Source organism: Plecotus auritus, assembly GCF_963455305.1.
Source record: "Plecotus auritus genome assembly, chromosome: 9".
In the NCBI taxonomy this organism is placed as follows: domain Eukaryota; kingdom Metazoa; phylum Chordata; class Mammalia; order Chiroptera; family Vespertilionidae; genus Plecotus; species Plecotus auritus.
In genome coordinates this window covers 150,856,363-150,875,280 of record NC_137783.1, presented here as the reverse complement: position 1 = coordinate 150,875,280, position 18,918 = coordinate 150,856,363, and the positions used below count along the sequence as shown (strand labels likewise).

Genomic DNA, 18,918 nt, shown 5'->3' with positions numbered 1-18,918 from the left:
CCATGCTTAGAAGGGACATCTTTTTTTTTTTTTTTTTTTTTTTAATATATTTTATTGATATTTTACAGAGAGGAAGGGAAAGGGATAGAGAGCTAGAAACATCGATGAGAGAGAAACATCGATCAGCTGCCTCCTGCACACCTCCCACTGGGGATGTGCCTGCAACCAAGGTACATGCCCTTGACCGGAATCGAACCCGGGACCCTTGAGTCCGCAGGCCGACGCTCTATCCACTGAGCCAAACCGGTTTCGGCAGGGACATCTTTTGGGGGGTAGGAGCCAGTAACCCCTGTCCAAGAACTGCACGGGCAATGCATTCTTGTGGTCTGGTGACCAAGGCATCTGGGAGTGGTGCCTAAGTCCTGAAGGCCCAAGGCTGATGGTGTGGGATTTAAAGAATGGCCATACTGTGGATTTGATCTCCTGGAGATGGTGTCCTCGAGTACTGTGCTGAGGAGTGCGCAGCTGCCTCTGATCCTATATCATAAAAGCCTAATATGCAAATTGTCCCCTTGACTGGGGGTTTGACCAGGGGGCAGAGCCAACTGCCCGTGGCTTCTCCCCAGCCCCCACTCCCCGACTGGCCCCACCCCAGCCAGCCGTGGTGACAGGCAGCAGAGGAAGGGAGGCCCCAGCCAACAGCCAGCAGCCACTAGGGACCCTATTCGTGCACAAATTTCGTGCATTGGGCCTCTAGTATTTTTATAAAAGAGCACTTCAATTGATTAGCAATGCCTGCCAGGCCATGATTGATTAGTGATGTCTGTCATGAGCAGAGCATTGAGAGTGATAGTTCCCTGAGCCGCCTAGAATTGGGGATGGAACCAGTCTGGGCTTTAGAGTTAGAAGATCTGACAGCTAACTCTCTATTGACCAGGTCTATGCCTGGCACCTGTGTTCTCATGTATATGCTGGGCCTGACTAAGAAATCATACCTATTTTACAAAGCTGTTTTGAAGATGGAAAAGAAGGAAATGAGAAGAAAGCTCAGCCGGAATTCATCCTGGTTCCCGAGATTGTGTGGGAATTCAGGATTCATGCAGGCTCATAATTCAAAAGGACGGGGTGGCCCTGGCTGGGGTGGCTCAGTTGTTGGGTGTCATCTCTTGCACAGAGAGGTTTCCCGGTCATTTCCTGGTTGGGGCGGCTAATCCATGCTCCCTTCTCACATGGCTGTTTCTCTTTCTCTCTCCCCTTCTCTCTCTAAAAATCAAATTTAAAAATAATATATTTTTAATGAAACGACTTGGTGGATGGGATTGGGTGTGACAGCTGGGCCTGGCACTCCTTGCTTGAGGGGCCTGGGAGCAGAGACTGGAGTGGGGCACCCCAGGCAGTGAGACTGCCCAGATTTCTCAGAATTATTTTTGTTTCCCGGAAACCAGGAGGGGTGGGCGTCTTGCCTAAGACAAGCACCTACGGGGCTCATTAAGGCAGTCCACAGAAGGATCCAGGGAGCCATGTGCATGATGTAACAACGAAAAAACATCTTGCGGGGAGGAGGTGGCTAGGGCGGGAGTCCCTGGCCCCAGACCAGAACCCCAGTCTTCCCCTCTCCAGACCCCCGCTTTGGGTGGGAACTGTCAGCAAGTGTGCCTGTGGCCCCTCCCAGGAGGCCATGACCCTGGAGGAAAACCGGAGAAGACAGTGTTTATGGCCTGATGTCGCTGAGAAGTGGTAGGGAGGGGTGGGTAATGTTTAACCATGAATGGCTGTGCAAGGCTTCCCCACAGGGAGGGACCCCTCCCAGGCTGGCGGAGCAGGCTTCAGGGCCATCCAGTCCAGCCTCTCCCTTAAGAGTGAGGAAACTGATGCCTGAAAGGCTGTCTGGTGGGAGAGGGCAGAGCTGGAGGGAGGACACACCTCTCTCCCCTCACCCCACCTCGGCCCTCCCTCTGAATCAGGCTTGTGGAAGGGCCTGGTTCGAAGCCTGCAGCCCGGATGGGTGAAGGCTCGGAAGCCTCCAAAACCAGGGCTACAGGGTAAGCTCTTGGGCAGCAGGATCGGATCACAACCTATCTTACTCTCTGAAGTATCCCCCGGTGCCTCAAACACTGCCTCCACGTAATAGGTGCTCAATTAATGAATAAATGAACCAAAGTCCAGCAGACAGCTTGCCATCCAGGAACCCCAAAAGCTTCCTGGACAAGTAAAGAAACTGTTGCCTTACTCATTTCTCCAGGACCTGCCCTGGGTTCCTGGGGAGACTCTCCCGAACCAACCTTCTCATTTTACCACTGAGGAAACTGAGGCACAGGGAGGGGACAGTCACACGGCTGGTTTGGGAGAAGTTAAGATGCACTGATGCTCTGTCCCAATTCCTTCCCACACCTGAAGGTGGAGAGACTCTGGGGGTTTCCGGCTGCCCAGGGATGAGAGCCTTCTTTCTAGGCCCCCCACCATGTGTACCCCTCCTTTGGGACCTGGTTTCTTCGGGGCATCTTGAAGGAGCTTCCGACGATGAATAGCAGAGAAAGAGGCCAGATGGCTGCTGGCAGGGCGGAGGCTGGCTATCGACTTCCCACTAGCAACCGTGGATGGGCCTTGCGGGAACTAAGCCTCAGCTGGGACACACACGGGGCACATGGACTGGCAGGGCAGGAGGTGCACTTCCTGTTGGGGAGTCGGCACAGGCCTTCCAGAGAAGTGGGTGGGCTCTCCCGGGCCTGGAACTTGATCTTGGACAAGTCACTTAACTAACCTCTTTCTGCCTCACCTGTAAAATGAGGCAATAAAATATAAGGATTTGGCTGAAACCGGTGAGGCTCAGTGAATAGAGCGTCGGCCTGCGGACTGAAGGGTCCCGGGTTCGATTCCGGTCAAGGGCATGTACCTTGGTTGCGGGCACATCCCCAGTGGGAGGTGTGCAGGAGGCGGCTGATCGATGTTTCTCTCTCATCGATGTTTCTAACTCTCTATCCCTCTCCCTTCCTCTCTGTAAAAAATCAATAAAATATATGTTAAAAATAAATAAATAAATAAAATAAATATAAGGATTTGATGAAGCAATGTATGTAAAGGGTTTAGAACAGTGCCTGACACAGTCAGTCACTGTTAAACATCCATTAAACTTTTCACAAAGGCACTCAATAAATTCCTGATGAAATTTTTGTTCACGTAAAAATAGGCTTGTATTTTATTCATTATTATTATTACGTTTAAGGAAAAAATGGTGGAGTATAAGAACAGGGATGAGATTATTTATCTAATGAAATACCTTTGTAATGGAAAAAAGTTAATGACTGTGTCCATGTGTAAGAAGCAGCACTTGCACTAGCTGATTTTCTCAGTGGTTAGAGCGTCAGCCCTCAGACTGAAGGGTCCCAGATTCAGTTGCGGTCAAGGGCACGCATCTCAGCTGCAGGCTCCATGCCAGGCCCCGGTCCAAATGATGTGTCTCTCTCACATCAATGTTTCTCTCTCTGTGTCTCTCCCCGCCCCCTTCCACTCTCTCTAAAAACAATGGAAAAAATATCCTCAGGTGAAGATTAACAACAACAAAAAAGAAGAAGCACTTAAGCCCTAACCGGTTTGGCTCAGTGGATAGAGCGTCAGCCTGTGGACTGAAGGGTCCCAGGTTCGATTCCGGTCAAGGGCATGTACCTGGGTTGCGGGCACATCCCCAGTAGGGGGCGTGCAGGAGGCAGCTGATCGATGTCTCTCTCTCATCGATGTTTCTAACTCTCTATCCCTCTCTCTTCCTCTCTGTAAAAAATCAATAAAATATATATTTTTTTAAAAAGAAGTAGCACTTAATATTTGACATAAATTGCTCAAAATTTCTCAAGCTTACAAAGGAGTCTCAGTAAGAAATGGAAATTAGGGTTCTCTGGCTTCTTAGTTTTAAGAATAATCTAACTCAAGTTTAAGTCACTGACAAGTCTCGAGTGTTGAGCTTCAGGCATGGCTGGATCATGATGCCCAAACAATGGGGTCAGAATGGGTCAGTGTTTCACCCTACCTGCTCTGCTCTAGGCTGGCTAGATCCTCGGGCAGAGACCACTTGTGGCAGGAAGATGGCTACCAGAAACACCAGCTTAGCTGTCCTAGGCCGGGGGCGCATCTCTCTCCCCCTTACTACTTCCCTAGTACAGTAGCTCCAACAAAGATCCCAGGCCTGGGTCTCCCTGGTCTGACTTGAGTCACACGGCTAATTCCTGACATGAGTCACTGTGGCCAGGGGGTAAAGAGGAGAGAGATAGGCCAGGCAGAGTCCCAGGCCCTCCCTGGATCCCGGGGGGTAGGGCAGCACCGTCTTACCCGTAGGGACTAGAGGTATGGAAGGGGCAACTACCAAAGGGTACCGGGTGCTACTGGTGAGAGAAGGGGCTCAGACTCGAATACGAGTAAGCTGCTGCTCAGAAGAACATCCCCTGGCCGAGTCACATCCCCGGCGGGACAAACTCAACGCGCCAGGCGTCTCTTTCACCAAGACAGGCATCCTCATCCTGCTTCACAGGGACTGTGGGCAGGAGAGCTAAGTCTTGCTGAGGGGACGGTGCCAGGTGCACTGAATGTGGGCAGGGATGGTGGGGGGGGGGGGGGCAGTGACATTGTGGGGACTCCCCAGGGCACAGGAGGAAAGGACTGACTCACTTCAGCACTGGACCTGCGAGTGCTCATTAACGGACTCTGCAAATAGCCGGGCCTCCCGGGAGCGGGGTGACTTCGCCAGGGCTCTATGGCGCCATCACGCCCAGTCCTTAGCAAGTGTGTGCCAGTCCCTGCCTCCCAGGCCTGCGGAGGCGGGAGGCTGCCACCTCCAGAGCTTTGTGCTTCTCATTCTCTCCTGGTCCTTTAACATACACATCTTCCCAGGAAACTGGCGCCAACTTTTGGAAGTGGGCAGGAAGCATTAATAATAAACAGCTGAGCACAGCCTGCGTGGCTCAGTAGTTGAGCATTGACCTATGAACCAGGAGGTCATAGTTCAATTCCTGGTCAGGGCATATGCCCGAGTTGCAAGCTCGATCCCCAGTGTGGGACGGGCAGGAGGCAGCTAATCAATGATTCTCTCTCATCATTGATGTTTCTATCCTCTCTCTCTCTCTCTCTCTCCCTTCCTCTCTGAAATCAATAAAAACATATTTAAAATAAATAAATAAAATAAACAGCTGGGTGCCAAAGTGTCCTCGAGCCTCCCAGTGCTTTGTGAGATGTGGCAGTGGTGACCATAGCTCCTGGATTTCCCCTGGGGGGTCCCCGACAGGCTTGGGTTCAAATCCCTGCTTTGCCACTTCTAGCTGTGTGACCTTGAACAAGACCCTGGCTTTCTCTGGGCCTCAGTTTCCTTGTCTGTAAAACGGGGATAATACCCTTGCTTTGCCAGGGCTGTCATGACAACTGAAACCACACACAGAACGCAGTCACCAGTGAGACCCTCTTGTCCAGTGTCCCTGGCGGGGCCTCCTTGTGATGTCACATTCCCACTGTCCACTGTGAATGGCAGAGAAGCCCCGGCTGGGCACCCTGCCGAGATCCTGACACTGGAGAGAAAGAACTGTCTCCTGGCCTTTGAGGGAGCCTTTCCGCCCCTCAGCTCTCCCCCTTCTCTTCCTACAAGGCTCTAAGAGGCTGGTGTGGGGCAGTGGTCAGGCAGGGTCACAATCAGGGGCCTGGAAGGCTGGATGGGGGATGGGGCCCAACCCAGCACGGCCAGGGACTCCACGCCACAGACAAGAGCGCCCGCCGCGGCTCACCCAGTCAAAGGGCCACACCAAAGGTGCCAAGAGCAGAGGAAACTGGATTGTCTGAGACTCAGCAAGAGGAGGGGACTTAGCCAAGTACAAGGCGGCAGAGCCTGGCCGACTGGATATGCCTCACCAATCCCGCTAGTGTCTCCTGGCCCTGGAGTGGAAATAACGGGGACACAGGGCCCTCAGAAGGGCAGGGACGCTCGTACCCAAGGCAGAAACCCGCTGGGGGTCAGCATGGGAAGGGTTGTTGAGCCACAGTGTAGCAGCAGTGAAGACGGGGCCTCCCACGGGTGGGTCCTGAAGCCGGGAAGGGGGTCCCAGAAGAACTGGGTTCACCAGCAGCTCACGTGCTAAGAGGCCTGAGGCCTCAGGCAGCTTCATGCACTCTCTGGGGCTCAGTTTCCCTACATGTAAAATGAAGGGATGTGTCCCTTTCAGGGCCCCTCTGGCTGTGGCCAGCCCGAAGCCTCTTGGGAAACTGACACTTCCGGGCCTGAGGGGGCTGTGCTATTGAAGAGGGAATCATTGACCGGCTGCCTCCTGCTCCTGCACCTGCACGCCCCACACTGGGGACTGAGCCCGCACCAGAGCTTGTGCCCTGACCGGGAATCAAACCGTGACCTCCGGGCTCATAAAATAAACAGCTAGGTGCCAAACACTCAACCACTGAGCCACCTCGGTCGGGCACTTTCCTTTTCATTGTGTCTGTAAGAGAAGATGGATGTTAGCTGAAGCTTGTGGTAATCACAACACATGTAAATCAAACCACCATCCTGCACACCTGAAGCTTACATAGTGATAGATCAATGACTTTTCAATAAAACAAACCAACAGAAAGAGCCAAATCCCTGCCCTGCGGAGCTTCCTTTCTGGCGGGGACGGAGGGATGGGGGAGAACAAATGTAATACATTAAGGGGATGGTATAGGCTGGCAGCAGGCCTTAAGTGTTGTGGGGAAATATAAAGCGAAAGAAATGATTTGGGGAATGTGGGTGGGGAATTAAGCAGTTTCCAATGGTCAGGCTGGGCCTCATGGAGATATTTGAAAAATATTTTCTGAGACATTCGACATTTGAGCAAAGCATTGAAGAGGGGGAGGTGACACGGAGGTATGTCTCGGGGGCAGTGGGAACGCGCTGGGGAAGGGGAGCGGGGGACTGGCTGAGAGCGGGGGACTGCTGCGGCTCGTGGGCGAGTGGAGCTCCTGGCTCACCTGTCACGTGGAGATAACAGGGCCCCTGGCTCTCAGGTTGCTGAGAAGGCTCAGTAAACTGCCCCTCAGGCCCCTGCCAGGCCCTGGGAGAAAGTCCGGCACAGCCTTGCTCTGGAGGATGCCCCAGGCACGGGGAGGTGGACATGAACTCAGTTGTTGGAAGAGCCCAGATTCTCAATCCTTCCCCATTCCTCCTTTCTGGAAAGGCCTAAGGAGGTCATGTGCCATGGAGCGGATGGCAGGGTGTGAGTCACAGCTCATTTCGTCATCTGGAGTTGGAGAGGACACCTCCTCCGCCTCCCACGCCAGGCAGCTGGGCTGACACCTGGACGGAAGGTGCTTGGAGACTCTGACGTGCCATTTGAGGCATTCCGCTGTGGCCTGCTCAACGCGCACACTGGCTGGGGACAGGCCACCTTGCATCCTTACGGGGTGGGACTCCTAGAGCAGGCCAGGGCAGGGCGGTCCACAGGCAGCTGCCATCTCAGTGGGCAGGCCGCACGCTCAGACATCCAGTTCAGCTGCCATCTCAGTGAGCAGGCCGCACATTCACACATCCAGTTCAGCTGCCATCTCAGTGAGCAGGCCGCACGTTCACACATCCAGTTCTCGGTTTACAAACAAGGAGGACAAAACCTACACTTGGGTGTGCTGCCTCCGCTTGCTGGTCGGTGCTTCCGTCAGGAGCACGTGGTCCAAAGAAAGAAAACTTGTGTCACAGACGTGTTTCACCAGAGAAAAAACATAGGATTTCTCTTATCAAAACTGTACCTTTAGCCCTAACTGGTTCGGCTCAGTGGATAGCGCATCGGCCTGCGGACTGAAGGGTCCCAGGTTCAGTTCCCAGGGCGGGCATGTGCCTTGGTTGCGGGCACATCCCCAGTGGGGGGTGTGCAGGAGGCAGCTGATCAATGTTTCTCTCACATCAATGTTTCTAACTCTCTATCCCTCTCCCTTCTTCTCTGTAAAAAATCAATAAAATATATTTTTAAAAAAACAAAAAACCCCTGTAACTTTAAACCTCATATATGTACATTATAGTCTTAAAGAATCAAATAGAAATTTCACCCAGAGCAAGCTTAACAATGAATGTGTATATACACAAATAAATAAATAAAGTTCTTAGCTATACCTCTTGCTAATGCTTCATGATCAGCAATTATAAGTCAAGCAGGGTCCCTGCCCTGGCTTTGTGTTGGTGTTGGTGGTCCAGGATAAGAAGTTTCATTTTTTTTTTTAAATATATTTTATTGATATTTTATAGAGAGGAAGGAAGAGGGATAGAGAGCTAGAAACATCGATGAGAGAGAAACATCGATCAGCTGCCTCCTGCACACCTCCCACTGGGGATGTGCCCGCAACCAAGGTACATGCCCTTGACCGGAATCGAACCCGGGACCCTTCAGTCCGCAGGCCGACGCTCTATTCACTGAGCCAAACCGGTTTCGGCAAGAAGTTTCATTTTTATTTCACGATTGAAAGGTGATACATGAAGTGCATGGCTGGATCAAAAAGGCTCTCTCTCTTAAGTGTAAAACTACAGTGCCAAATGGTCCTCCCCAAACATCTGGGCAAACACACCTCTCTGAAAGGCAGCTAGAACTCTCCCCTCAAGTTACAATCCACTTAGAAACCCTCCCTTCAGAAGCAGATTTCACAGCTGTCAGAATTCAGGTATTTTAATTTCATGATTCTGTCTCGTGAATATATTCACGGTTATATATAACTACAGATCTTCTTTCCCAGTGTTCTCCCAAAGGTATTCCCTACAGATTTTACTCCCCTAAGAGCACCCTCTCCTCCTTTCTCCCAGGCTAATGAGAATACTGCCTGTCACAAGGCTCCTACCCTTGGCTTTAAAAGCCCCTGCTCCCCCGCCTGGACTTCTAGCAATAGGCAATTATTATTCCAAAGTGAAACACAGCCACTTCCCGGTCTCCTACGATTTCACAGAGCTTCCAGGCTTTTGCCATTGATGTTCACTGTAACCCTGTTACGTGGCCCCTGGGAAGCCATAACAACAGCGTGGACAGGACAGGGTTCGAAGCCTGACATTTAAACCAGGATTGCCGCGCTGGTGGCCACGGTGAAGTCAAGCAACCCAGAAGTGCCTGCGGTAATCATTTCTAGTTTCCCTTAAACCTACTCCAGAGGTAGCAGTGGAACGGCAATGGTTTTCAAATGTTTGTGCCTCTGACTCTTAAGGAGCAGTACACACATCCGTATAAATATCTGAGACAAACACGACGCGCCCTCACTCTGTCACTCTATTTACAGGCGATTTCACATGGTTCGACTTATTTGTGACACTAAACTAATTTCACAAGCTCATTAATGGGCTGCCCATGGTTTGAAAAACATTGTTTAGTGGGTTATTGTTATTTTTAACATTAAAATGGGATCGAAGTTCCCTTTTTTCACTTAATATGGCATGGGCATCTTCCAGGAACTTTATTTATTTATTTTTTTATTTTTTTTTTTTTTAAGAAGGAAAGATCTGGAATGGGTTCCAGTCTTTTTTTTTTTTTTTTTTTAATATATTTTATTGATGTTTTACAGAGAGGAAGGAAGAAGGATAGAGAGTTAGAAACATCGATGAGAGAGAAACATCGATCAGCTGCCTCCTGCACACCCCCCACTAGGGATGTGCCCGCAACCAAGGTACATGCCCTTGACCGGAATCGAACCCGGGACCCTTCAGTCCGCAGGCCGACGCTCTATCCACTGAGCCAAACCGGTTTTGGCTTCCAGGAACTTTATAGCCCCAACTCACACTTCCCAAAGGCTTCATGGAACCTACCACACACACATACCCCAGCTTAGGTAACTGATCCCCACTGAAGGCACTTAGATTTTAATTTAAATTATTTATCTATTTTAGAGAGAGAGAGAGAAAAACATCAGTGTGTTGTTCCACTTATTTATGCATTTATTGGTTGCTTCTCGTATGTGCCCTGAATGGGGATCGAACCTAAAACCTTGGCGTATCAGGAGGATGATCTAAGCAGCTGAGATACCCAGCCAGGGTTATACTTAGATTTCTTAGGGACCCGGAAAACACTGCACATTACTGTCAACCAGACGTGAGTTTAAATTGCTGTCTAAAACACCTTAAGCTCTCTGGACTCCACCATCACATCTACAAAAAGGAAATAAACCTCTCATCCTGCCGGGAGAATGAAATAGAAAACTCGGAGTGCTTTATAAACAATTACAGAGAAGTCCACCATTACCTTCCACTGGTGCCTGACTTCTCTGTTTTTTTTTGTTTTGTTTTGTTTAAAATATATTTTATTTATTTTTTACAGAGAGGAAGAGTGAGGGATAGAGAGTTAGAAACATCGATGAGAGAGAGACATCGATCAGCTGCCTCCTGCACGCCCCCTACTGGGGATGTGCCCTCAACCAAGGTACATGCCCTTGACCGGAATACAACCTGGGACCCCTCAGTCAGCAGGCCGACGCTCTATCCACTGAGCCAAACCAGTCAGGGCCTGACTTCTCTTTTTACTCCTCACCCGAGGATAATTTTTCCATTGATTTTCAGACCAGTGGAGGGGGGAGGGGAGAGAAATATCAATGAGAGACACATCTATTGGTTGCCTCCCACATGGGGGATTGAACCTCAGACCCTTCGATCCGTGAGCCAATGCTCTAACCACTGACTTCTTCCCCAAGCATGAGACAGAGCCTTCTCTGTGCTGCCCATTAGCATTTACCCTGCAGTGGGCTGGGGAAAGGGCTCAAAATAAGACAGTAAGACACACCTTTCTGAGTTTACAATTTGCCTAGTCCCGGCCTCAGTAGCTTCACTTTTTTCTGTACTTGATCATTAAGGTAAAGAACCAAACATTTGAACAGTCATTCTTTCAACAACCAACATTTATGGAGCATCTACTATTTGCCAGTCACTATGCCAAGCACCATGTGAGCCTCAACTTTCTCATCAGTAAATCAAAGAATTGTGCTTCGTAATAGAGAAATGGTGGGCATCTTGAGCGAAATAATTATTTGTGCAGGTCTGTCCCCTGCTTTCTAAACAACGGGTACCTATCTGGTAAGTGGGACAATCCAATTGAGGCAGGGTAGTAACAAGCCAAGAACATTCCCTGGCAAGTGGAATGGGGAAACACAAATAGATGAACAAACTGGCTGAGCAGCTTACAGCCAGGAAAAGCCCAGGGTGTCCAGCAACACGCAAAACTGGTGCCAGACCTCGGCCCCGGGGTGGCCTTTCCTCCCCCGGCATATGGCTGGCCATGCAGTTTAGACCCCCTGACCTTTCCTCCCTAGAGATAACATCTAGGCCTCAGCTGTATTTCAGCTCCACGCCCAGAAAAGCAGCAAAAGCAGGCAAGTGACACCAGGACCAGCTGTGATGAATAATGGCCCCCTGCCCCGGCGACCCCCAATCAGTGGAGACCCGGACCTGAAAGGATAACCTGGAAAAGCTGGTGAATATTCGCTTGAGAACCTCCCCAAAGAACCGCCCCTAAATTCCCAGCTTTTGAACCCCTCACGACTAAGGACCCAGCATATCTCTCCCTCCTGAGAGCACACTTGAGCCTCTCCCTTCCCCTCTTGGTCCCCCACAGACAAGCACCTCCTAAATTCTAAGGGCTGGACCTATGAGACTTGCAACTAGGGGAGCAATGGGCAGCGGCAGCTCTTCCCTGCTAACCCCCTGAACCTGTCCCCAAGGCCCCCTTTTCTGACTCTCCATTGAGCTGACAACTGCCCGCCTTGGCTCACTTTTTCTTTTTTTTTTTTTTTCTGGGGGGGGGGGGTCGGGGGCGGTTAACTTCTTTTCCATAACGTTTCTAGAGAGCCAAGCAGCCCAGTCTAATCTCTCTCCTGTTGCTTCTTCTATTCTAAGCCCGTCCTGTTTCACTGACCCCAGCTTTAATAAACGAACTCGCAGAATCACCTGGACTCATGTTGTGAAATTGTTCCTGCAGGAAGTCAAGAACCCGCATGCTCTCGGTCCAGAGGCAGACCTGCTCCCGCCCTGACATGAACACGATGACGCCATCGCACATTTCCAAATGCCCCCTAGGGGGCACTTCCATCCTCCATGAAGAAACACCGCCCAAGCTCACCCTCCACGATTGCAGGTGCCAGGGAAAGGGGAGGCCCTGTAACTGGCAGGTTCAGGATGACGCCAGAGGCCCAAGATGAGGAAGGTCTGGACCACGTTTCTGGGGAACAGAGCCTTACACTGGCCCCGGGATGAGCTCGTCAGCAAGCCGGGGCTATCGGTTACTCTCCCTGCAGCCAAGACAAACCCAGGAACTTCAGGTTTCCGTCCCCAGCGGAGCCTGGAGTCCTGGGGAGGGAGGAATGGCAGTGCCCTCGGTAAGTCCAGCCCTCGGGGTGCGAAGGGTTACAGCAGGTGGCAGCGCGGAAGCCCCCATCGCCACTAGAGGGGCCCGAGCAGCACGGCTCCGCCACCTCACGGTCACGTGAGAGCGAGGGCGGGACTAAGTGAGGGGTCGACCAATAGGCTGTGCTTTCGGTGGGCGTGATAGCCAATAGGAGCAGGGAGAGGAGTCCCCGGACTAGGAAGAAACAGCAGCCGGGAGGGGGCTTCGGGGACCATGGGCCTTCTGACCATCCTGAAGAAGATGAAGCAGAAAGAGCGGGAGCTGCGACTGCTCATGCTGTATCCTCCCGTAAGCCGGAGCCGCCAGGGTAGCGGGGCCCGGCCGGGCGGGCGGAGCTAGGCGCCCCCTACCGGGCGCGGGGTGCCAACTGCCCCTTGTGCGTCACGCACGTGGGTTCTACCAATCACTCTGGCGGGGGGCCGGGAGGAGGCCGAACCAGCGGCTCGGGGCGAGCAGACTCTGTTCCCAGGGCCAGAGCTGTGGGCCTCAGGGGGCAGCGGCCGGAGAGGTGTCCCAATGTAGAGGGAGGGGGCCCGGAAGTGACTTGGCCGCCACCACCCTTCGATCTGGCCCAGCGTGGGGCCGCTGTCCTCGGCTCTCCCCTCCTACCCCTGTCCGAGGGGTGAGGCCTCGGCCCCGCCCTCAAGATCGGAATCCCGGGGTCGCCCCGCCCTCGGCTCCTTGGAGAAGCGGGTGTAGCCTCCGCGAGGGTCCTTTCGCGGGTGGGTCGAACTGTCCAGTCTCTGCTGTCCACGGCCTGTCGATGTCAGTGGACCCCGAGGGCGCCATCGACCTTCCGAGTCCCATTAACAGGCGTCTGCACTCTTCGCCCTCCTCTACCCCAGGCCTCATGGGGGACGACTCTGAGATCCAAGAGCTGGGCTGCCCTCACCCCGACTCCGACTCCGCTAGCTGGGAGAGAAGACATTGACCTACGCAGATAACTCAAAAATAATATTCACATCATGTCTGTTCTCAAGAACCTTGAGAAAGACACAGAGAATTCACTCACCCAATAAATATTGAGCACCTACTGTGTATTAGGCACTGTCCTAGGGGCTGGGGTAAAACAGCAAAATAAACAATTCCGACCTTCATGGACATTCTATAATGCTGGAGGGAGAAAGATGTTAATAAAATAAGTGAGGAAATGTATAGTATGGATGGAGAAGGAAGGCCGCATGGAGAAAGTGACAGCTGAGTGAAGACAGGGAGGTGAGGGTTGAACCATGTAGATATCTGGGGACATTCTTTAAAGCAGAGGGGCACCAAGTGCAAACTCCTGGAAGGAGGAACCCAGATGGATGCTTCAGGGACTGACCTTGGCGAGAGCAGTTGCAGGGACGAAGTAGGAGCAAAAGCCTCATGGGTTCCAGAAAGAGCAGAACAGAAGTTGGAGGTGAGAATGGAAAGGTTTCGAGGAGAGTTGCTTTAAGGGAGGGATATAAAGGGATAAGGGGAAGAGGGATCAAGAGAGGAGGATGTCCCAGTGGCTCAAGGGCCTGGAGGTGCTGGAGCTGGGGGGCTGCAGCAACATCATCTACACTGGCCTGCTGCTCATCGCCTGGGGCCTGAAATTTAAATTATATATATATAAAAAAAAGAGGATGTTTGCTTCTTCTAAGGTGGGAGAGGTGCCAGAGAGTTTGTCCGCTGAAGGAATGATCCAGTGGAGAAGGAAATGTGGGTGATGAAGTTGGAGGGTGGGGAGGAAGAGGGGATAATCAGTGGCCAACTATCAGGGGCTAAGGCTGGGTCTCAGAGAGGTGTTCTGTCACCCCTGTGTCACTGGTTTGAGTCACTTGCTAGGTCAGGTGAGCCGAAAGGCTGCTGAGCCCAGGGCCTGGGCCCCGTCCCAGCTGCAAGCCCCGTAAGTGAGGAGGAAAGAGGAGGGTGGATCTCTCCTGCTGGTGAACTCACATTTGCACACTCACTCGGCAGCAAGAGATTTGGAACATTCCAGAAACAAGTGAGGTGGCTGCCTCCAGATACTTGCTCCTGCTGTTCCCTCTGCCTAGAACATTCTTTCCCCAGTCCTCCAAAAACCTTGAGACCCTCCAAGAGGCCTTCCCTGGCGCGTGAGCTACAGGAAGCACCTCCGATGGCCCTCTCCAAAACATCTTCCGTGTATTTCTTGTGTTTCTCTTCTTTGTTTTTCTAACACTCACCAGGATCTGACAACTTTCTCATTGGCTGATACTCTATCACTGTCTCCACATGAGACCTTACTTAAGCTGCACTAGGGCGGACTTTGACACAGGGGCCCCCAGCACCCGAAGGGGGCCTGGCATTTAGTGGGTATTCAGTAAATATTATGGAGTTAATTAAGGAGCCTTTGGTCAGGAGAAGATAAGAGTCTTGTTTCTTGATACTTCCACGTTTATCGTGGGTCGGTTATGTGCTCAACTGATTTTGATACCTGGTGGGAAATGATTTGTCCCGTAAGAGAGGGGCACTGTCACCCACCGAGTCACCACCCTGCGGACAGGGGGTTTCTCCTTAACCTGGTGTGCCCCAGCGGCCTGGACAACGCCGGCAAAACAACGATCCTCAAGAAGTTCAATGGAGAAGACATTGACACCATCTCCCCGACCCTGGGCTTCAACATCAAGACCCTGGAGCACCGGGGGTGAGCGGGGTCCCTGCAGGCGGGCCAGCCCAGAGCAAGGCGGGGAGGGTGGGTAAGGGGCCAGGCTGACCCTCCACCACCGCTCCCTGCCTAGGTTCAAGCTGAACATCTGGGATGTTGGCGGCCAGAAGTCCCTGCGGTCCTACTGGCGGAACTACTTTGAGAGCACTGACGGCCTCATCTGGGTGGTGGACAGCGCCGACCGCCAGCGCATGCAGGACTGCCAGCGGGAGCTCCAGAGCCTGCTGGTGGAGGAGGTGGGCAGGGGGCCTGGCTGAGCGCGAAGGAGGGGTGGGGAGCTGGGCTTGCACCTGCATCCAGGCCCCATGCTTTGTGCGCGTACATGGACGTGTGGACACCTGCCTCAGCACATTCCCTGAGCCCGCCCCGTGTGCCCAGCGCCCTTGGGGAGGCAGAGGCCACCTGTACACCTGGTCCAGGGTGCCCCATGGTGCCACAGGTAGTTCATGCTATGGGCCGAGACCTGAGTTCACACGCCTGTGATGTCACTGCTCCACCACACTGAGCTTCAGTTTCCCCACCCCAATCCAGCTTTAGGGAGGATGACTGCAGGCCAGTGTGTGAAGCTTTGGGAAGCAGTGGAGCCTGGCTCAGGAGTTAGCCTCTTCGCTGTGTGACCTCAGGCAAGGCCCTTAACCTCTCTGAACCTTCACTTCCTCATCTCTAAGGTGGGCATTATAATTAGAGTGATCTTATAATTTATTGTCTGGGCCAAAACACTTTTTAAAAAGTAAAATTTTGGATTTACAGCAAAATTGCAAAGATAATGAAGAGAGACCATCCTGCTTCCCCATGTTAATATCTTACATAATCACTATATGTCAAAACTGAGAAATTAGCACTGGGAAGCTACTCTTCAAGAACCAGATTTTATTTGGATTTCACCTGTTTTTCCACGATGCCCTTTCTCTGTTCCGGGATGTGATCGTTAACTACCCTGCATTTGGATGAAAACAGGGACACTTCTGAGAGTGAAAGAGGGAGTTGCTAATGATGAGGGGACAACAGGCATGAGTGGGGCTGTCCTGGCACACAGGGCCACCTGGTCATCTGGCATAACAGTAGGTGCCTCCCAGGGGTGTCGAGCAGGTCCAGTGAGATCAAATGCCCAGCCCGAGCCAGATCCATCCAGGTGGAGCGGCTCCCGGGACTGAACACGTGTCACACATGTAAGGAAAAACTGGAATTGGAGGCAGAGCAGCGGGCAGGGCGGTGGGCAGTGGAAGGGCTCTGTGAACGTGCAAGAGGGAAAGGCCCTTCCCAGCAGACCCTGGGCCTTTGTACACGTCAGCCCATCAGGGGGAGCATTCTAGACCACAACGGGCTCTTGGGTCATCGTGTCCATCACCCCCTCCTCACTATGGAAGAGGAAGCTGAGGCATGGAGGAGAAAGGTGCCCACTGGGTGGTTATTGGACTAGAACCAGGGCCCTGGCCCAACCCAGGGCTCCATCACCCCCATGAGCGCCCGGCCTCAAAGGCAGTGTCCACACTGCCTACCCCACTCCCACCGCCACGGTGCATTGCCCTGGTATTCCAGGTTGGTCTCTGACTCCAGATGCTCTGGGCAATTAGATGAGGAGCCGGGCTGCTCTCTGAGCCCCAACCCCGTTTGTCTCCCCCAGCGCCTGGCTGGAGCCACGCTCCTCATCTTTGCTAACAAGCAGGACCTGCCTGGAGCACTGTCTTCTAACGCCATTCGGGAGGTGAGTTCAGGCCCTGGCGCAGGCCCATGGAGGGAAAGAGGCACGTGTTTGTTAATTTATTTTAAAAGCATTGTGAGCCCCCGCTATGTGGCAGGACCTCTTCGGGGCACTGGAGAGTCTGTGATCAGTAAGAGTAGTGGCCTCCCAGGCTGTGGGGGGCAGACGCAAATAGGTCATTCCACAGGGTAAAGTAGCCGCGTCCTGAGCGCTTTCTGTGTGCGAGGCTCTTTGCCTGGTCCAATCAATTCAGTTCCCACAACCACCTCACGAAATGGGAACTGTTATCACTCTGCAGATGATGAAGCCAGCTTAGCGAGGCTAGGTAACTCGCCCAAGGTCACACAGCCAACAAGCCAGGATCTAAACGCAGGCCTATCTGACCCCAGTCTTAACCTTGACTCTGGCGCTTCAGCACCGGAAGGAGAAAGAGTGGGGCTAGGAGCTTGGTTCTGCGTCTTACTGGCTGTGTGACCTCAGACAGGCTGCTAAACCTCTCAGCTGGGGTTTCCTCCTTGGTCAGTGGCCAGCACAGGCGCTGGCTAGCGTGGCCTTGGGCGGAGTGGATGAGAGGACGTTGTGGGGCCCACGGCACAATGCCTGGACCCTAACAGACGCCTGGACGCCTGGGTTGCTATTCTCTTCCTAAGGGGTGGTGCTGGCCTGACAGTGTGCAGAGAGCCCGCTGCCCGGGAGCTCTTCACTGGGGAGCAGGGGGACTTCCCAGGGCAGGACCTGGAGGCAGCGCCGGTTTCCCCTGGGCCAGGAGAGGAGAGGAGAGGAGCTGCGGGCGGGCTGGGAGCTCCCCGGGCCCCACCAGCACTTCCCACCCTTTCAGGCCCTGGAGTTGGACTCCATCCGAAGCCACCACTGGTGCATCCAGGGCTGCAGCGCTGTCACAGGGGATAACCTGCTGCCCGGCATCGACTGGCTCCTAGATGACATTTCCAGCCGCATCTTCACAGCCGACTGAGCCGCTCCAGATGCCCCCCTTCACAGTCCGGGCCCCCCGACCCCAGACCCTCACCAAGCACCACCCAGGGGAGGATGGGAATCAGCCAGCCCAACTAACACTCCACGCCCCCTCCGTAACCTGCTGCTGCTGCTGCCCACTGCTGCTCCATGGCCAGCCCAGATCCCATGGCGGGTGGCTACTGCCCGGGCGTCACCCTGGCTCATGACCCGGCCCTCCTGCAGCTGCCATACCAAGAGGCAAGGGCTGAGGCTGGGAGGGGGCTGCCTCTGCTGCTATCCAAGCTGTGGGCCTCGTCCTTGCTCAGCTGTGAGAATAAACTGTTCCTTGTCCTGATTCCTGGCTGAGTCATTTGCTAATTCCACAGCTTTAGAGACCACCTAGGGCCCACAATCCAGCAGGGAACAAAGGGACAGATCACTGCAGTCTGAGGTTAACTGATGCTGTGTCTAAGGGATGTGCAGAGTATAGAAGCATAGGACCGGGCTGCAATTAGTATTGCCATTTGGAAGAGTCCAGGCAGGCTTCCCAGAGGAGGTGACATTAAAGCTGGGAGTAAAGGGTGAGTAGGAGCTTTCTGGATAGAGGAAAGAGGACAGTTTAACAGAGCGACTGCTGCCCTCAGAGGTATGGATTAGAAAAAGGATACACATACACCTCTACATCAGGACTCGCAGCTTCTTGAATGGAACACGGGCTGAATTTCGGCTCCCAACTTCCTGCGGCAGCCAGGAACCCACATGCAGTGGACAGCCTGCAGGCTGTACAAGGCAGCACAGGTTCAAGCAGAGGAAATCACGTGACAGGAATAAAGAGCAAGGGCTCTTGGGAAATAGGGAGTGGTAAGGATGCAGGCAGGACGAGTTAACCAAGAGCAGAGCCTAGAAGGGCCTTCCTGAAGGCTCGAGGGCACTCTCTGAAGTAGAGGCTGGTCTGAGAGGGTGGGAACAAGGGCACCCCAGGATGGCAGGATGGATGATAGTCCACAGGGACCTGTGCTGTGGTCTCAGCAGTGGCTGCTTACCCTTCAGGCTTCTGTCCAGAGACCTGCACTCACTGCCACGTTGGAGAATGTCCTGAGTACAGACTCTCAGTATTCCATTGACAGTGTATGGGAACGTGCTTCCAGGAGGCTACATGACCTGCTCAAAGCCACCCGGTGAGGAAGTGGGGGAGCTGAGACTTGGGCCCAGCACACTTAGCCCTATAACTTTAGTGTTTGTCTCTCTGCTCAAAATTCAAACTGCAGGGGAGGGTCTAATGAGAGCAGGTAGTTCTGCCAGGGGAAAGGAGGAAGAGA

At 53.0% G+C, this 18,918-nt stretch overlaps 1 protein-coding gene across 2 annotated transcripts; it reads left to right on the top strand.

Annotated features, from left to right (window-relative positions):
* The first annotated feature begins 11,970 nt into the window (after nt 1-11,970).
* Nucleotides 11,971-17,954, top strand: ARL2 (ARF like GTPase 2). 2 transcript variants are annotated; one of them, XM_080688105.1, is made up of 6 exons: nt 11,971-12,264; nt 12,438-12,571; nt 14,812-14,922; nt 15,017-15,179; nt 16,568-16,648; nt 17,484-17,954. In XM_080688105.1, exons 1-6 carry the CDS (start codon nt 12,139-12,141, stop codon nt 17,616-17,618), a joined length of 750 nt encoding a protein of 249 aa, XP_080544231.1. In that variant the 5' UTR covers nt 11,971-12,138; the 3' UTR covers nt 17,619-17,954. The 2 variants fall into 2 exon arrangements, with proteins under 2 accessions (XP_080544231.1, XP_080544232.1); XM_080688106.1 differs by lacking the exon at nt 11,971-12,264 and having other exon boundaries at nt 12,425-12,571.
* Nucleotides 17,955-18,918: the final 964 nt, after the last annotated feature.

Coding starts and splice junctions, on each gene's coding strand:
- ARL2 (XM_080688105.1), top strand. CDS start 12,139: ATGAGCTCGTCAGCAAGCCGGGGCTATCGGTTACTCTCCCTGCAGCCA. Junction 12,572..14,811: donor GAGCTGCGACTGCTCATGCT/GTATCCTCCCGT, acceptor GGTGTGCCCCAG/CGGCCTGGACAACGCCGGCA. Junction 14,923..15,016: donor AAGACCCTGGAGCACCGGGG/GTGAGCGGGGTC, acceptor CTCCCTGCCTAG/GTTCAAGCTGAACATCTGGG.